Source organism: Hypanus sabinus, chromosome 3 (genome assembly GCF_030144855.1).
Source record: "Hypanus sabinus isolate sHypSab1 chromosome 3, sHypSab1.hap1, whole genome shotgun sequence".
NCBI lineage: Eukaryota > Metazoa > Chordata > Chondrichthyes > Myliobatiformes > Dasyatidae > Hypanus > Hypanus sabinus.
The window spans coordinates 27,217,527-27,236,867 of record NC_082708.1 but is presented as its reverse complement, the minus strand read 5'-3'; the positions used below and the strand labels follow the sequence as shown (position 1 = coordinate 27,236,867).

The window sequence follows — 19,341 nt, the reverse complement described above, 5'->3', positions numbered from 1 at the left end:
AAAATTGTTTTGATCAAGACATGTGGTACATGAACAGATCTTTCTGGAGAAGAGCAGGCTCTGTCAGTAACCTGATTTTGTGTGTCCTTTTTATAGGGCAGGGCATCTCTACAACCCACACTTCCAATCTCATTGCATTGATTGGAATATCTGACTCCAAATAACTTTTGTAGAAAGCATTACCCCAGAGGTTCACATTTTTTCCAACAAATACATGTAATATTAGATAACTTTTCTCAATAAATTAGTGAACAATTATAATGTTTTGTATTTTGCTTAACAAGTATTTGTTTAATTGGGTTCTCTTTTCAGACATGTGAAGATCTGATCACATTTTAGTTCACTTTTATGCAGAAACAGAGAAAATTCTACAGGGTTCACAAACATTCTAGTACCACTGTAGGAAGAATGTGAACAGTCTAGAGAGGGTGTAGAAAAGATTCATAAGGATTTTTCTGGCACTGAAGGACTTGAGTTAGAAGGAAAGGCTGGATAGGTTGGGACTATTTTCCCTACAGTGAAGGAGGCTGAGGAGTGACCACATTGATGTTAATAAAATCATGAATGTCATTAAGGCGGATGATCAAAGTCTCTTTTTTTCTGGGATAGAAGAGTCTAAATCTAGGATATTAGCTTTAAGGCAAGGTCTAAAGGGGATCTGAGGGGAAAATCTTGCACACAGAAGGTGGTTCATGGGTAAAGAAAGTTTAGAAGGATATGAGCCAAATGTAGGCGAATGGGACTTGCTTTAGATGGCACCTTGGTCAGCATGGACAAGTTAGGCCATAGGGCCTGTTTCATGCTATGACTCTACAATGAGGCCAGTTGTAATAGCACTAGAGAAATCTGAGGCTATCCAGTGCAAAGCAGTCTGTTTGATCAGCATCATCAGCAGTTGTGATAATGCAGCATCCTCCTACTAATATACTGTTTTAAATTATACATTGAAGTTAGCACATAACTCAAGCAAAATACTAATGACTGCAATAACACTGAAAAATACCAAGCCACTAACATATATTAAAAGCGAAGATAAAAATCATATGAACTGTGATATTTCATGAACAACTCGAGATAGGCAATTAAATGTTGGCTCATCCTGTGAAGCCCACATCCCTTGAATCAATGCACTTAAAAAAAAATAATAAATAATTACCATTTCCTTCCTGAAACAGGTCGAGGTGGCTTTCCTCTGCTGCCCTTTTCTTTTGGAGTTGTTCGAGTGCTCTCTGAGGGAAGCTTTAATGTTTCAATTATAACACGAGCCAAATGAATGCGCCCCAGCAGAGCAAGTCTATCTACACTCAACTCAACTGTAGGTATCTCCTGTTCTTTGTCCAATACAGGATCTTGTCGATGGTGACTGTAGGTGTTAAGAAATTAGTTAAGTGTTAAATATATGCAGCTCAAAAAGTTAAACATATTCAATTCTTCTTTGTCTCTACAAAGGGTGATTCTCAACAGCAGGATCAGTGAATAAACAAATGATGTAACAATACACTAAGTGGATGAAGAAGAAACTGTAAAGAATATCCTTTGTGTAACAATTAACTCATTTCAATAGAGACCTTTACAATTGCACCAACCTCCAGAAATGAAAGGAAAATAAGATTCCCAATTTTAAGCGTCAGTAGCAACTTACTTATATACAATCCCCGTTGAGTTACTATAGTACAAGTTACATTATTATAACATCAGCAAGGTACAGCATTTTGATTCATCCTCCCCACCAAACTCGTGCAATTTATACAAGGATGAAAAATATGCACCTGATTGATCTTTTATCCCGTTAATTGTTGTACTAACATCCTCCCACACCTATTATTTCTTTTCTCATTTAATCTTTGTACCATTTTTCCTGTAACAGACTCTTCATTTCTCACTTTCTCTGCATCTTAGAACTCATCATCTCTTTCTCAGTTTTGATGAAGTTCAAAGTAAATTTATTATTACCATAAACAACCCTGAGATACACCTTCTTGCAAGCATACTCAATAAATCTATAGAATAACTATTAAAAAAGAATCAATGAAAGATAGATGGTCTTAGCTAAATGTTAACTATGTGTCTCTCTCTTCAGAGATAGATCCTAAACTGTTGAGTATTTCCAGTAATATCATTTTTTAAATTTTAAAAATGTTCGTTTTCATCCATATTAGCTGAGGTAGTTTCCATTAAAGTTCCACATCTAGTAAAATAAACCATTCAGCCTTAATACATTAGCTTGAAAAATTCAAAAGAAACTTTTTCTGTATACAGGTCTTCAGCAGGTTACACATGCCTGCACTAAGCACAGCCAAGAACATACAAGCGAACATTTGGGAGACAGGTAGAATGGATTTTCTGCCAGCTGCAAGGTTACAGGGATCTTGTGTTGGGTAGAAACAGGGGATTTCTGCTTGCCTTTGCTCCCTCAACTTAATGAGCCAAGCAGGCTAACTGAGTCAGTGAGGCAATTGAACTGTTCATTTTCAACCTAGGAACTGTTTGGATAATGAACGGGACAGAACCCTGACATAACCTGGGGAGTATCTGTATGAGGGAAGCTACGGTTACTTAACCCATTATAGGGTATATCAATTGAATGGTAAAGATTCATCAACGGACTCTGAAATTTGGCACATTATATCTTCAATAATTGGAGGAATCTAATCATAACACATATCCTTTAAATTTTTTGTTTAGTCATCCAATTCCTTTTCATAAGAGTACATGGATAAAACTGTGATGTAAAAGCTAGTAAAATTCAATAAATAATAGTGGTTAATTGTCAAAGTCAGACAAAAAGGAACTTGAACAATATGGAAGGGTAACAGGTAGATGAACAGCTTTATTGTCAGTGCAAGTGTCATCCTAAGGAATGGTTACATACAAACAAACAAAAACAATTCCAATTACTGTTTAAATGATTCTGGCAGTGGGAGTTAAGAACAACTGTAGAAAATCACATTAGACACATTAAACATACAAGTAACTATATTAAATATGCCTCTGAAGCACTATCTTACCTGATAGACATTTGCATTTTATTTTGATTCAAATCTGGTGCATGGGATAAGCTGTTCTGGTTAAGGGCATCAGATCTGCGGAGGGCTTGAGTCCCCAGTTTTTTCTCTGAAGTAACTAATTCCTCATCTTCACTTGTAAAGTCACTTACACTACTTTCATAATTCTACGTACAAGGAACGATAATCGGATAAGAAATTAATGAGCACATGAAGAACTAAATTTCACTGCATTAATACTGATAACAAAACTTGACAACTTAAGACTTGTAAAGCATAAGGCACAAACAGCCATTTTGCATTATATATAAAACCTGAAATACTAGAAACATGAAAAAATTCAATTCACTAATATTTCAGTTCTATATTAATTTTACTGTATTATTTCAAACAAATTAGTTACAAGGAATGTTTAGTTTAAAAATCTAACTACTTTTAGTGTTGTGGTTCATTAGTACATAGTATGCTGTGCTGCAATTGACTACTTGCAAGTTCAGCTGCCTCAAATTCTTCAAAGTATTTAAAATGTCATTGCCAGTTATGCAAAAAAACAGCCTAGCTACATAACCAGACAGTACAATTGTTAATACTGTTTTATTATGCCAGTAAAAGTACTCTAAATTAAATATCATGCATATCAACACACAATGGCACAATGCAAACACATAATTTTTATTTCACATCACACCTATTCCTAAACAGCCAGAATTTCTCATAAGACCTAGGAGCAGAATTAGACCATACAGCTCATTATGATTGCTTTCCCATTTGATCATGGCTGATTTATTTTCCCTCTCAACCTTATTCAACTTGTCTTCTGCCCATAACCTTTGACATCCTGGAGGCATAGTACTTAGCACAACAGTACCAGCAACCAGGGTTTAATTCCCACTGCTGTGTGTAAGGAGTTCATACATTCTTCCCATGACTGTGTGGGTTCCCTCCTACTGTCCAAAGGTTACTCCACTGATAGGTTAATTGGTCATTGTAAAATGTCCCATGATTAGGGCTAGGGTTAAATCAGTGATTGCTGGGTGGTGAAACAGAAGGGGCTCAAGGGGCCTATTCCAAGCTGTAAATCAATAAATAAACTTATCAATCTCCATTTTAAAAAAACCCAAGGACTTGGCCTACACACCCATCTGTGGCAATGAATTCCACAGATTCATCACCCACAGGATAAAGAAATTCCTCCTCATCTCTGTTCTACAGGGATGTTCTTTTATTCTGAGGTTGTGCTCTCTGGTCTGGACTTTCCCACTATTGGAAACATCCTCTTCATATCCTCTTTATCAAGGCCTCTCAATATTCAGTAGGCTTCAATGAGATCCCCCTTTATCCTTCTAAAGTACAATCCCAGAGCCATCAGATCCCTCCAAGGTTCTATCATTCACCTACATGCAAGGTAATTTATAAGACCAATTAACCTACTATATTTTTGGGATGTCGGAGGAAACCTGTGCAGTCACATGAAAACTTCAAAGACTTCACTGGCGATCAGGATTGCTGGTTGGATTTGTAGAATGTCCAAGGGATGGCTTTTTAGAACAGATTGTTGATGAGCCCACTAGGGTATCGGCAGTGCTGGATTGGATGTTGTCCAATGATCCAGAGGTGATAAGAGAGCTTCAGGTTAAGGAACCCTTTGGGAACAGTGATCACAATATGATTGAGTTCACAAGAAATTTGAGAGAGAAAAAATAAATTCCAATGTGTCGGTATTTCAATGGAATAAAGGAAATTACAATGGCATGAGAGGGGAACTGGCTGAAGTTGACTGGAAAGGGACATTTGCCGGAAGGACAGCAGAGCAGCAATAGCTGGAGTTTCTGCAAAAAAAATGAGGGAAGTGCAAGACAAATATATTCCAAATAAGAAGAAATTTTCAAAGGGAAGAAGTACACTACCATGGCTGACAAGTTAAGTCAGAGCAAAAGTAAAAGCAAAAGAGAGGGCATGCAAGGAAGCCAGACTGAGTGGGAAGATAGGATTGGGAATCTTTTAAAAACTTGCAGAAAGAAACTAAGAAGGTCATTAGGAAGGAAAAGATGAATTATGTAAGGAAGTTGGCAACTAATATCAAAGAAAATACTAAAGGCTTCTTAAAGTATATAAAGGGTAAAAGAGAGTTGAGGGTAGATATAGGACCGATACAAAGTGACGCTGGAGATATTGTAATGAGACGCAAAGATGGCAGAGGAACTGAATGCGTAATTTGCATCAGTCTTCACAGTGGAAGACTTCTGCAGTATACTAGACATTCAAGAGTGTTGGGGAAGTGAAGTTTGTGCAGTGAAAATTACGACTGAGAAGGTGCTCAGGAAGTTTAATGGTCTGAGGGTGGATAAATCTCCTGGACCTGATGGAATGCACCCTTGGGTTCTGAAGGAAGTAGGTGCAGAGAATGAGAGAATGTGGAGGCATGAACAATGATTTTTCAAGAATCGATAGATTCTGGCATTGTACCGGATGACTGGAAAATTGCAAATATTAATCCGCTATTTAAGAAGAGTGGGAGGCTGCAGAAAGGAAACTATAGACCTGCTAGCCTGACATCAGTGGTTGGGAAGTTGTTGGAATCGATTGTTAGGGATGAGATTACGGAGTACCTGGAGGCACATGACAAGATAGGCCAAGGCCAGCATGGTTTCCTGAAAGGAAAATCCTGCCTGACAAACCTACAGCAATTCTCTGGGGAAATTACAAATAGGGTAGACAAAGGAGATGCAGTAGACATGGTGTACTTGGATTTTCAGAAGGCCTTTGACAAGGTGCTGCACATGAGGCTGCTTAGCAAGATAACAGCCCCTGGAATTACAGAGAGGTTAATAGCGTGGGTGGAGCATTGGCTGGTTGGCAGAAAACAGAGGGTGGGAATAAAGGGATCCTATTCTGGCTGGCTGCCGCTTATCAGTGGAGTTCCACGGGGGTCGGTGTTGGGGCAGCTGCTTTTTATGATGTATGTCAATGATTTAGACTACTGTATTAATGGATTTGTGGCTAAATTTGTCGATGATACAAAGATAGGTGGAGGAGCAGGTAGTGCTGAGGAAAGAGAGACACTGCAGAGAGACTTAGATAGTTTAGGGAATGGTCAAAGAAGTGGCAAATGAAATGCAATGTTGGAAAGTGTATGGTCATGCACTTTGGTGGATGAAATAAACGGGCAGTCTATTATTTAGATGGGGAGTGAATTCAAAATGCAGAGATGCAAAGAGACTTGGGAGTCCTTGTGCAAGATACCCTAAAGGTTGAGTCAGTTATGAAGAAGGTGAATGCAATGTTGGCATTCGTTTCTAGAGGTACAGAATATAAGAGCAGGGATGTGACATTGAGGCTCTATAAGGCACTTGTGAGACCACACTTAGGAGTATTGTGTGCAGTTTTGGGCTCCTTATTTTAGAAAAGATATATTGACATTGGAGAAAAGTCAGAGAAGATTCATGAGAATGATTCCAGGAATAAAAAGGCTACTGCATGAAGAACATCTGGCAACTCTTGGGCTGTATTCCTTGGAGTTCAGGAGAATGAGGGGGGATCTCATAGAAACATTAAAAATGTTAAAAGAAAGGCCTGAACATATTAGATATGGCAAAGCTATTTCCCATGGTAGGGGATTCTACGACGAGGGCACGACTCCAGGATTGAAGGATGTCCATTTAAAACTGAGATGCAGAGAAATCTCTTTAGTCAGAGGGTGGTAAATCTGTGGAATCTATTGCGACGAGTGGCTGTGAAGGCCAAAGTCAGTGGATCCAAAACTGCTTAGGATACTACAAATGAGGTCTGACCAATGACTTATAAAGCCTTGCCATTACATCCTTTCTTTTATATTCTAGTCTTCTTGAAACGGATCATATCTATCAAGAGTTCCATTTTTACTTTTGACGTGTCATATTTTAGTTGCTCTAACATCATTCAGAAGATCCCCTCTGAACTTCCAATTGATAAATAATATGCCTTAGCAATGTTTTCAAAAATGCATTTTCCTTACATTGCTTGAAGGAATTATTTGTGAGTACTAGAGCAAAACATCTTCCACACATTAGCATTACCCATCATGCAAAACAATTAATCTAAGTGCACCATCATCTTTCTGCTCTATGAAAGATAGCAAACCACAGTTGTTTGATTAGTACATGGGCAATAACATAAAAATGGGAGCAAATCTATTTTAAGTATTCTAACTATTTTTCATGTTGATACAAAACTCAGATTCATGACATGTGATGTGATCAATATTAGCAATCTCAAAATCAAAACATGTTAACACTAGTTAGGCTGTGGTAAATCTTGGAACCTTTTCTGTTTTATAACTCACAAGATCCTTGTAGAAGAGGTTTTCCAGCAGACTCTTATCATAATGAGGATCGTTCAATTCGCTTGCATCAAGAATATTACTTCCACCAGATAAAGACTCTGGAGGGGAATATATACCATGCCAGTAATGGAGAGGGATGGAGTCAGTACTGTAGATAAAAATGCCAGGCAGAATATGAAAGAAAGGTGTTTAAGTTATTAGGGTTTTGCTAAAATGACAAGATTTTACTACATTTCATTCATAAGTTTTGAATATTTTTTATTATCATGGTGAGGTAAATTTTGATTTTGTTGTCCAGGTGCAATACCCATGTTGTGGATTAATCATCTCTTATGTAAACTGCTTCAATGACTTCAATATCACTGAAAAATCAGCATATTCTGTAATGGATGGTAAATCCACAATGCTAATGTCCCATTGTTTTTGAAGTTCAAATTAAAGCTGGTAAATCCAAGAAATGTAAAGATCTCTTGGTTAACTACATTCCATCTAAGTGAAATGTTTTTATTCTTAAGAATATTTCGAACATACAATCAGTAGCCACTTTATTAGGTATACTTACTTGTTATTGCAAATATCTAATCAGCCAATCATATGGCAGCCACTCAATGCATAAAAGCATGCAGACATGGTCAGGAAGTCCAGTTGTTGTTTAGACCAAACGTCAGAATGGGGAAGAAATGTGACCTAAGTTACTTTGTCTATGGAATAATTATTGGTGCCAGATGGGGTGGTTTAAGTATCTCAGAAAAGGCTGATCTCCTGGAATTTTCACACACAACAGTCTGTAGAACTTATAGAGAAAAGTGTGAAAAACAAAAAATATCCATTGAGCACCAGTTCTTTGGGGAAAAAATGTCTTATTAATGAAGGTAAGAGGAAGATGACCAGATTGGTTCAAATTGACAGGAAGATGACAGCAACTCAAATAACCACATGTTACAATAGCGATGTGCAAAACAGCATCTCTGAATGCACACCTTGAACAGAAGACCATGAACATACACTCAGTGGTCACTTTATTAGGTACATGAGATATCTAATAAAGTGGCCACTGAGTGTATATTGAGGACTCTACTATAAAATTTCCTTACATTATACTTGTACAATAATGAATTGAAATAAAAGTTAACTACATTTATCAAGAGCACTCCCCTCTTTCCAAGAACTGTATATTTCACAAAGCAAGATAAATTTAGACTGCTAGATTTCAGGTTCCATGTCAAGTCTCTTAGTTTAAAACTTCTGGGAAAATCATTAGGACATCACGCTGCAGTAAAGCTATATTTTGTGAATCTTCTTTAAAGGTTTGCAATGCAGAATCCATCTTTTAAGATTTCACACCTAAGGAGCATAGAGGTGCAGGAGTTAGTCTCCTGTGACTCATTCAATTCTAACCTAGAATGCTGTATGAATGGAGTTTGCATGTTCTTTCTGTAACAACCTTAGTGTATTGGAGTTTCCCCTGGATTTGCTTCTTTCCATCCACATCCCAAAGATCTGCTGGCTGACAAGTTAATTTGCTACTGTAAACAAATAATCATGTTAAAAATCCCTTCAGGCAGCTTTGGAAAATTCTGAACAACCAATCATAATGGAAGCCTAAAATTCACTTAATACTAATCAGTACTACCGGATTGGGGTTTATGGGATGTCCAGGGAGGGGTAGCATCTCTGGTGAAAAGGCAGCTCACTCACCTTTGGTCCCCACCAGACACCCAGCTCTCACTTGTGACTCAAGTAGCTGTTTGCATGTGACAGTGGACACACCCCTATACACCACTTTGACAGGCATGCTAAACCAGATGAGGATAATCGGCAGTTAGGGGCCATCCTAGTATGAGCGGAAGAGATCTACAGTGAGATCTAACAGCTAGGGAGGTGGTAATGCAACACTCTGAGAAGAGCAAAGGGCATGCAAAGCACAGAAGACGTCATGGTCATCCACTGTAAACAAGGAAGACCCCAGTTTGTGGCACTTGCTCGTACCACTGGACATGGACTTCTGAGGTCAAGAGAGAGGAACTATCCCAGCACAATGACTTTTCCACTTTATAAACTCTATTGCACAAGTTTCCTGTCATTGTCAGACATGACAGATAACCAAGGTAAGACTACCTTATTAACTTAATCAGAATTTCAACATAACCATCCTTCCTTAATATTATCTAACTACAGATACCCCTTTCGGTGCTGAACAATCTGTAATAAAATATAATTAATCCTCATGGAATGATAAAAGCAGAGTTTGAATTTATAATGAATCCATTTTCTTGTGCACCAAAAAATTTCACCAATCCTTTCAATTGTGGAACCCTTGTCATAGATTATGTATATTAAGATTGTTACCCACTTGAAAAATACATGGAAACCAATGCAAAGTTCAAATAAAATAAAGTAAAGCCTGGATTTACCTCCCAAGGAGCAACTTGATGGCTGTGGCCTCTGTGTTAGGATAACATTCCTTTAGTGGGTGTTCAGGAGAAGGTAGTAAAGTATCTTTAGTTGGGGAAATTTCTTCTGATTCCAGCAAATTATGAAACAGTTTTCCATTAGGGGATTGAGGCATTCTGACAGGAAGGAGGAAAAAAAAGACTCAGAAAACAATTTACTGCAAACAAAAACAATTTAGAAATATAACATAATTGTGAGTTTAGACAAAATGGTGCTGCTGGCATTCAGAATTTAAAGCACAGAAACCTGTACATATCATGACAAATTTTCACCTCAATGTGTGCACAATTAAATGACCAACAGGTAACAATCTTAAACATATTTTGTACATCAAATTAACCTCAGAGTATTCTCCTTAATAATGTAGTTTCACAGTGGATTACAAGTATTGTGAATAGTTAAAATTATGTTCTATACTCTGTGCGATGTCCTGTTGTAGAAAAATTGCCTCGAGTTGTTTCCATCATCAGTCTTGATACACACATGTGGCAAGCTGATAATGAACAAATAATAAAGGATGCTAAAGAAGTAATCTCATAAAAGGGCTTAAATGACATTTCAAATAGCAAGTTGTTATAACCATTCTCTGGAGCTTTGATGAGTGCATTACCAATTAATTTATTCTCAGTTTGCATGTGTGACTTCTATCAAGCAGACAATACATGGTTTCACTTTATTTTCAAATATTTAATCTTTGTTATGATTGATACTGATGTTTTAGCTCTTTTAGACAGTTGAATTACAAAGATATTGATTCTTGGAGATTGAAAATAATGAACAATGATTTAATGAATAATGAACAAAGGTTTAAATGATCATTTATGAAGGACCTGGAAAATAAATTGATAAACATTTCAGAAAATAATGTCATTAACACCACTGGTCTTTTTATATTTCTGTAATATTTCTTTATATATTACCATTCAACTATTTACATGTGTAAATTTGGCCTATTGAGTCTGCTACACCATTTCATCCTGGCTGATCCAATTTACCACTCAGCCCCAATCTCCTGTCTTCTCCATGTATCCCTTTATGCCTTGACCAATCAAGAATCTATCAACCTATGCCTTAAAAATACATACAGACTTGGCCTCCACAGCTGCCTGTGACAATGAATTCCACAGATTCACTACTCTCTGGCTGAAGAAATTCCTCTGTTCTAAAAGGATGCCTCTATATTCTGAGGCTGCGGTCTCTGTTCTTAGACTCTCTCACCATGGGAAACATCTTCTCTACATTCGCTCTATCAAGGCCATTTACCATTCAATAGGTTTCAATGAGGTCATCCCTGATTCTTCTGATTATTAGTGAATACAGACCCAGAGCCATCAAATACTCTTCATATGACAAGCCATTCAATCCTGGAACCATTTTTGTGAACCTCCTTTGAACACTGTCCAGTTTCAGCATATCCTTTCTAAGATGAGTGGCCCACAACTGCTAACAATACTCCAAGTGAGCCTCACGAATGCTTTATAAAGTCTCAACATTATATCTTTGTTTTTATATTCTAATCCTCTTGAAAGGAATGCTAACATTGCTTTTGCCTTCCTCACCACAGACTCAACCTGCAAATTAACATTTAGGGAATCCTGCACAAGGTCTCCCAAGTATTCTATATTTTCTTTCCATCTAGAAAATAGTCAACCCTTTCATTTCTTCTACCAAAGTGCATGACCATACATTTCCTGACACTGTATTCTATCTGCATATCTTTGCCCACGCTTCCTCAAAACTACCTGCCCTTTCATATATCTTCATATCATCTACAATTTTGCAACAACAGCATCAATTCCATCATCCAAATCGTTGACACATAACGAAAAAAGAATTGATTCCCCACAGACCTCTGTGGAACCTCAGAAGTCACCAGCAGCCAACCAGGATAGGCACCCTTTATTCCCACTCTTTGTCTCCTGACAATCAGCTGCTGCTTTATCCATGCTAGAATCGTTCCTAGAATACCATGTGTTTATAACTTGTTAAGCAGCCTCATGTGTGGCACCATGTCAATAGTCTTCTGAAAATCCAAGTACAGGCAGTCCCCGGGTTATGTATGAGTTCCATTCCTGAGTCCGTCTTTAAGTCTGATTTGTACGCAAGTCAGAACAAGTACATCTGGTATTATTTAGCGTCAGTTAGTCAAACGTTTGTCTTAGTATATAGTATATATTTTACCTTTCTATACATATAAAACACTTAAGAAACATATGTATTCTGATAATTAAACCACTGCGTTACTTAATAATAATTGTAGCTTTCATCGGGGCAGGGTCTTTCACATGCTCCATTATTCTCATTTTATCCATTATCCTTTAAAATTGTTCCAATCGTTGACCGACTGTAGCCTAACGCTTTTCCAATGACCGATGACATTTCACCTCTTTCCACACGCTTTATTATTTCCACTTTATTTTCAATCGCGATTGCTTCCCGTCAATGGAACAGAAAAACTGCGGGCGGCGGGTCCCAAGCTGCGCCAGCTCTCGAGGTCCGCTGGGTCCTAAGGACCACCGCACTGAGACAGGCTAAATGGGACAAGTGCTGGGTCAAGCTAAATGGGGTTGTGCTGGGTTTGGGTATTTGATCCTCCACAATATTCCACTTGGGAATTTAAACTGGAGGAAGCAGTGTTTTTTTTTTAACAAGATCGAGTTTCAAGCTCGACATCAACTTGGCACAGATGGTACAGGAGTCACTGCATCGACATCAACCAGGCACGGGAATGGTCTGTCACTGGATCGAACTTGAGCCCGACGCTGATCTCACTGCACCTCCAGCCGACTGGAACGGGGGGGGGGGGGGGGGGCGGGGGAGTGGGGTCAGGGTGAATCTTACAAAGAAAAATTTAAACCAAATACAAAGTTAAACACTCAACACAGTGTCAACGGCAACGACTTAAAATGGCGGATGGCGTCACGATCTGACTTAAAATGGCGGACGGCATCACATTCTGACTTAAAATGGCGAATGGCATTCTCCTTCTTCAGTTTGTAAGTGCAAGTTGTCCATAAGTCGGACATTCGTTACTTGGGGACTACCTGTACACAGCATCAACCAATTCATCTTTGTCTATCCTGTTTGATAATTCTTCAAAGAATTCCAATAGATCTGTCATGCAAGACTTTCCCTTGAGGAAACCATGCTGACTATGGCCTATTTTATCATGTGCCTCCAAGTACCTGAGACCTCATCCTTAATAATTGACTTCAACATCTTCCCAACCATTGAGGTCAGACTAACTGGCTTATAATTTCCTTTCTTCTGCCTCTTTCCCTTCTTGAAAAGTGGAGGGACATTTGTAATTTTCCAGTTCCCTGGAAGCATAACAGAATCTAGTGATTCTTGAAAGATTATTACTAATGCTGCTACCATCTTTTTCAGAACCCTGGGGTGTACACCATCTGGTGCAGGTGACTTATTTACTTTCAGAGCTTTCAGTTTCCAAGAACCTTCTCTCTAGTAATGGTAACTTCACACAGTTCATGACCCCTGGCACCTGTAACTTCCACCATACTACTAGTGTCTTCCATAGTGAAGACTGATGCAAAATACTTACTCGGTTCATCCGCCATTTTCTTGTCTCTCATCACTACATCTCCATTATCGTTTTCCAGCGGTCTGATAATCACTCTTGCCTCTCTTTACACTTAGTGAATCTGAAGAAACTTTTGGTATCCTCTTTAATATTATTGGTTAGCTTACTTTTATATTCCATATTTACTTTCTCAATGACTTTTAAGTTGCCTTCTGTTGGTTTTTAAAAGCTTCTCAATCCTCTAATTTTCTTCTAATTTTTGCTCTATTATTTGCCCTCCCTTTGGCTTTTACGTTCTGTTTCTCAAATTTCAGGGTGAATTCAATCATATTATGATCATTTTCCCCTTAGGATTCATTTACCTTCACCTCTTTAATCAATTCTCATTCTTTGCACAACACCCAATCTGGAATAGATGTCTTCTTGTGGGCTCAACCATGAGCTGCTCTAAAAAGCCATCTCATAGGCATTCTGGAAACATTCCGCCCCCCCCCGCCCAACCAGAATTCAGTACCAAACTGATTTTCCCAGTCTACCTGCATATTGAAATCCCCCATGATTATTATAACATTGTAATTTATAGACCACATCCTTACTACTGTTAGTTGCTCTGTATACAGCTCGTATCAGTCTTTTTACCCTTGCGACCCTTACAGTTCCTTAGCTCTATCCACAATGATTTAACAACTTCCAACCCTATGTCACCTTTCTAATGATTTCATTTCATTTTTACCAACAGAGCAACGCTGCCCACTCTGCCTTCCTGCCTGTCTTTTCATTACAATGTGTATCCTTGGACATTAAGCTCCCAGCTATAATCTTCTTTCAGCCATGATTCAGAGATCCTTACAACATCATACATGTCAATTCTGCAACTGTGCTACTAGTTCATCTACCTTAGTTAGCATACTGCATGTATTCAAATATAATACCTTCATTCCTGTATTCACCCTCTTCAATTTTGTCCGCTTTTTATGTTGCAACTCCTACTATTGACTGCAATTTTGCCCTATCAACAGCCTCTCCTCACTGCACGATGCCTCTGTTTGTAAACCAGCTACCTCATCTTCAGCTCTATCATCTGCCTTTCCTACAATACTTCTTGCATTGAAATATAAGCAACTCAGGACACTCGTCACACCATACTTAATCTTTTGATTCCTAACTTAGTCTGACGTCTTACCAACATCTGCCTCCACAACCTCTCCACTAACTGTTCTGACACCTGTACACACAAGACATAAAGTAATATTAACACAATTAAATTAACAAATAATAAGGGACATTTAGGACACAAGTTAAAAAGTAAAGAGTTTAACACTACAAGCAATTCATATACAATGAGACCTGGGTGGTTGCTGGGAGTTCAGTAGTCTTACGGCCTAGGGTAAAAAGCTGTTTCCCATCCTGACAGCTCTTGTCCTAATATTACAATATCTCTCACTTGATGGTGGGGGGGGAGGGGGGCAAGGCGATTGTTGGACAGATGGGAGGAATCACTTACAATGCTAAGGATTCTGTGTAAACAGTGCTCCTGATAAATATCTCTGATGGATGAAAGAGAGACCCAAATGGACCTCTCAGCACTCCTCACAACCTTTTGTATGGACTTGTAGACAGATGCCTTGCAATTGCTGTACGAGACGGTGATGCAGCTGGTCAGGACACTCGCACACCTCTATTTCCTCAGAAAGTGGAGACACTGCTGTGGTTTCTTGACCAAAGAGATGGTGTTGAGGGACAGGTGAGATCGTCTGTTATGAGTATGTCCAGAAAAGGACTTATTCATCATTTTAAAAGCTAACATTAAAATACTATTTGCTCAAAATTCATCACATTTTATTTAATAACAAGTTTAAAATGAAGACTGGCTTTCTATTGAAATTACAATCAAACTAATTCAAATTCCTAAAGATCAATTCCTATACAGGCCTTACGAAAGGAAATGAGCAATAGCATACTGGAATAAATGCTGAACAATACAGCATCATTTTTCTTCCTTGTTTGTTTGAAAGCACAACTACCTACAGAAGTCTGACACTATAACTGGATAACTGAAAATATAAAGCAATTATTTTTGAGAAAAATGGGCACTTGGAGAAATCATTTCAATTCAAACTGACATTTTAGTTCAAGTTAAATTGCACATCAGTTCTTTTCCTCACTTCTTCATTTGTACTGATCTGCAGTATATCAATTTTAATAGGCATTTAAAGACAGGTTATTAAGAACTTTAAAAAATGTTCCAGGTACAGAACTTTATTGAAACAGTTAACATATTTTGGTCAACAAAAACCAATAAACCTGTGTATTTCCAGGATTTTCCCTTTATAGTATCAAGCACGGGCATTAAAATCATTGTTACAGTTAAAATTAGGACACAATTTACTGATAAATCAATAGTGAAGCTACTGTCTCTCACTGTTATTCACACACAAAAAAAACAACAAAAAAGGTTCAGGAAATCGGAAGATGGTAAAAAAATCTAGAAGTTGTCATGTAAGTTGTACACTTAATCATTAGTTTCATGAAAATAGCATTATTGTACATACATTATTAAAATAGACTGAATTTTGTAAAGCTATACGAGGGGTGATTGATAAGTTTATGGTCTAAGGTAGAAGGAGTCAATTTTAGAAAACCTAGCGCATTTATTTTTCAACCTAGTCCCCTCCTACATTTACACACTTAGTCCAGCAGTCGTGGAGCATACAAACCTTGGACCTCCAGAAAATGTCCACAGATGGGTGATTGATAAGCTAGTGGCCTATGGTAGAAGGAGATGAGTTATACAGCTCTCGTTACATGCACATGCAGGTCAACTCTTTGAGTGATTATGCAGAAAGTTTGAAGTTAATAACTCATCTCCTTCTATCTTAGGCCACAAACTTATCAATCACCCCTCGTAGAGTATTATAGCACAGTACCATATATTAAAATAAATTCCCCCAGTTAGTAAAGCCTTGCAGATTTTAATCAAATTATCCCTACAACATGCCCTCTGGCTCTGAAGATGATCTAGTACACACACTGAAGCTCATCTTTTAGGTTTTAATATTTGTTGTTATTTTTAAATCCATGCTGATGGCAAACATAGGAAAACAGACTGAATGATGAGTAGAAAGGGGGAGAGGTAGCAAGACTAGTTATCATTGTGCACCAGTTGATGAAAATAAGCATGCAGGTATAACAGACAATTACAAAGGCAAATAGTCTACTGGCCTTCCTACCAAGAAGGGCGCAGTGAAGAAACAGCAACATCTTACTACAATTGTACAGGACCTTGCCAAGACTATCCCTCAAGTATTTAGTGTAGTTATGGTCTCCTTATCAGATGAACATTCTTGCTATGGAGGGAGTGCAGCAGAGATTACCATTCGGATTCCAAGGATGGCAGGACTGATGCAAGAAGATGATTGAGCTTATAATTGCTGGAGTTCAGAAGAATGAGGGATATTACATTGAAGCTTATAAAAAATAATGGGGATCAGACAAACTAAAGATGGAGGTGCAGAATCAGGGATTGCAGTTCAATGATACAGGTACTGATGAGGAGAAATTTCTTCAAGCAGAGTAAGGTAACTCTCTGGTATTCTGTACCACAAAGACAGTTAATAGATTTACTACTAATATCTAAAGGATCAAGGAAGACCAAAAGACTACTAAAATTTGATGAATAGCTGCGATTATTCTGAATGGCATAGCAGACTCAAGAGGACAAACAGCCTAGTCCTGCTCCTATTTTTTTAAAGATATTTGATTCTAGAATAGATAGCAGTTAAACATTTCCATTCTTCCAAGCACATTGGTGTTAAAGCTCACAGTGGATCAAATTTCTTAAAGTTGTTAGAAATTATATCTACTTTATTAGTGCTGGTATTAGTTCTGATTGGAATGTGCGGATTGGAATTAACATTTATCCTCGATGACAATCAATACTGGCGCAACTCAGGGACACGTGCTTAGCCCACTGCTCTACTCTCTCTACATCCACAACTGTGTTGCTAGGCTCAACTCAAATGCCATTTATAAATTTACCAATGACAACTACTGTTTGCAGAATTTCAGATGATGACAGGCATATGGGAGCAAGACAGATCAGCTTGCTGAGTGGTATCACAACAACAACCCTGCACTCAGCATCAGTAAGACCAAGGAATTGATTGTCAACTTCTGAAAGGGGAAGTCAAGAGAACACAGATCATCATCCCTCATCAAGGGATCAGCTATGGTCAGGGTAAGCAGTTTGAAGTTCCTGGGTATCAACATACTGAAGATACTTACAGAACATATTGTTCTGGGCCTGACATTTTGATGCACTTACAAAGAAGGCATGACAGTGGATATATTTCATTCAGAGTTTGAGGAGACTTGGCATGTAACCAAAGACATGTGCAAATTTATACACAAAATGCTGGCAGAACTCAGCAGGCCAGACAGCATCTATGGGAGGAGGTAGTGACAACGTTTCGGGCTGAAACCCTTCATCCCGGAACGTTGTCACTACCTCCTCCCGTAGATGTTGTCTGGCCTGCTGAGTTCTGCCAGCATTTTGTGTTTTTATTTATATCCAGCATCTGCAGATTCACTCATGTTGCAAATTTATACAGATGTACGGTGGAAAACTGGTTGCTTCACCATCTACTACAGAGGGGTCATTGCTCGGGATCAGAAGAAGCTGCAGAAAGTTGTAAACTCAGCCAGCTCCACCAAGGGTATGAGCCTCCACAGCATCGAGAACACCTTCAAAAGGTGATACCTCAAGAAGGTGGCATCCATCATCCTGGACATGTCAACTTCCATTGCTACCATCAAGGAGGAGGCACAGGAGTCCAAAGACGCATACTCAGTGATTCCAGAAAAGCTTCTTCCCCTCTTGATTTCTGAATGTACAATGAATCCATGAACACTACCTCACTTTGTCTCTCTGTTTTTGAACCACTTAATTAAATTGTATATATTTTTGATTCTTATGTATTGCGATGTACTGCTGCCTCAAAACAACAAAATCTGATGACATATGCCTGTGATATTAAACCTGATTCTGACTGAAAGCTATGAAGGAAAACAAAATCATTCAGTCAACATTTCCATTAATTCACCTCATTCAGTACTCCTGTTTAAATGTAAATATTTCAAAACATGTTGACAGCATTTCCTAAAATGGATATACCCCTCATCAAACATGAACTGTAATATCTGGGTGAATTATCATAGGTTTTTTTCCCCATCCTTGGAAAGACTAAGGTTGGGCTGAGATAACACATGCAGAGAAAAGAGTGGCAGGACCATATGAGGAAAAATCCAGGTTATGCTTCTTATCAATCTAATTCTGCTTTAAAAGAGAATAATACAAAAACCACTGGGGCTTTGCCTCAAAAGATTTCTTTCAATAGTTGATAGTTTTATCACAGATATGAGAGGAAAACACTTAATTTAAAAGAAAGTTGTTTTTTCAATGCACATCACATTAGTTTAAAATTCAATTACATTTGTTATGGCACATAAATGTCTTGGTGACCACTAAGAGTTTGATCAAGCTTACTTCCATTTTGGCACATCAATAGATTGACAATGAGTTGACGAAGAAATGTCCACTAATGCAGATTCACCGTTCGGAGCAGTCTTCATTGCAGAAACTACCATCGCATTTCGTAGTTTGCTACCTCGGTCTAGAAGAACTGCCAAAAAAGAAATATATTGATTGAATGTGTGAATAATTACAAGAATTCTCACTACTATAATAATATGAATTTACAATGAAGCTTTAATTTAGAAAAATGTTCAAAGGTGGTAAGTGAAAAGACTAGTTTTGACAATGTTATACAAGTAAAAATACCTAGACTGAAAACACAACAGCTTTCCTTGATAGCTTTCCTCAGTAGTTTCACCATCATCTTTTTTAACACTTTAGTGATAGCTACACACAGTACTCAAAATATTAAGAAGGTAGCAAATATATTAGGAGGCATTCTGAAAGAACCATGCGCAAGAAATGTTTCCCGGAGTGACATGGTTTG

At 38.1% G+C, this 19,341-nt stretch overlaps 1 protein-coding gene across 1 annotated transcript in view; it reads right to left on the bottom strand.

The window, feature by feature from the left end:
* Positions 1–19,341, bottom strand: part of c2cd3 (C2 domain containing 3 centriole elongation regulator) — a 165,753-nt gene that overhangs the window by 122,903 nt on the left and 23,509 nt on the right. Inside the window, exons 6-10 of the mRNA XM_059963936.1 lie at positions 18,867–19,002; positions 9,741–9,896; positions 7,327–7,474; positions 3,009–3,172; positions 1,157–1,363 (exon numbers count right to left, since the gene is read on the bottom strand). Of these exons, the coding sequence (XP_059819919.1) occupies positions 1,157–1,363; positions 3,009–3,172; positions 7,327–7,474; positions 9,741–9,896; positions 18,867–19,002 (811 nt within the window). The remainder of the gene's footprint in view (positions 1–1,156; positions 1,364–3,008; positions 3,173–7,326; positions 7,475–9,740; positions 9,897–18,866; positions 19,003–19,341) is intronic.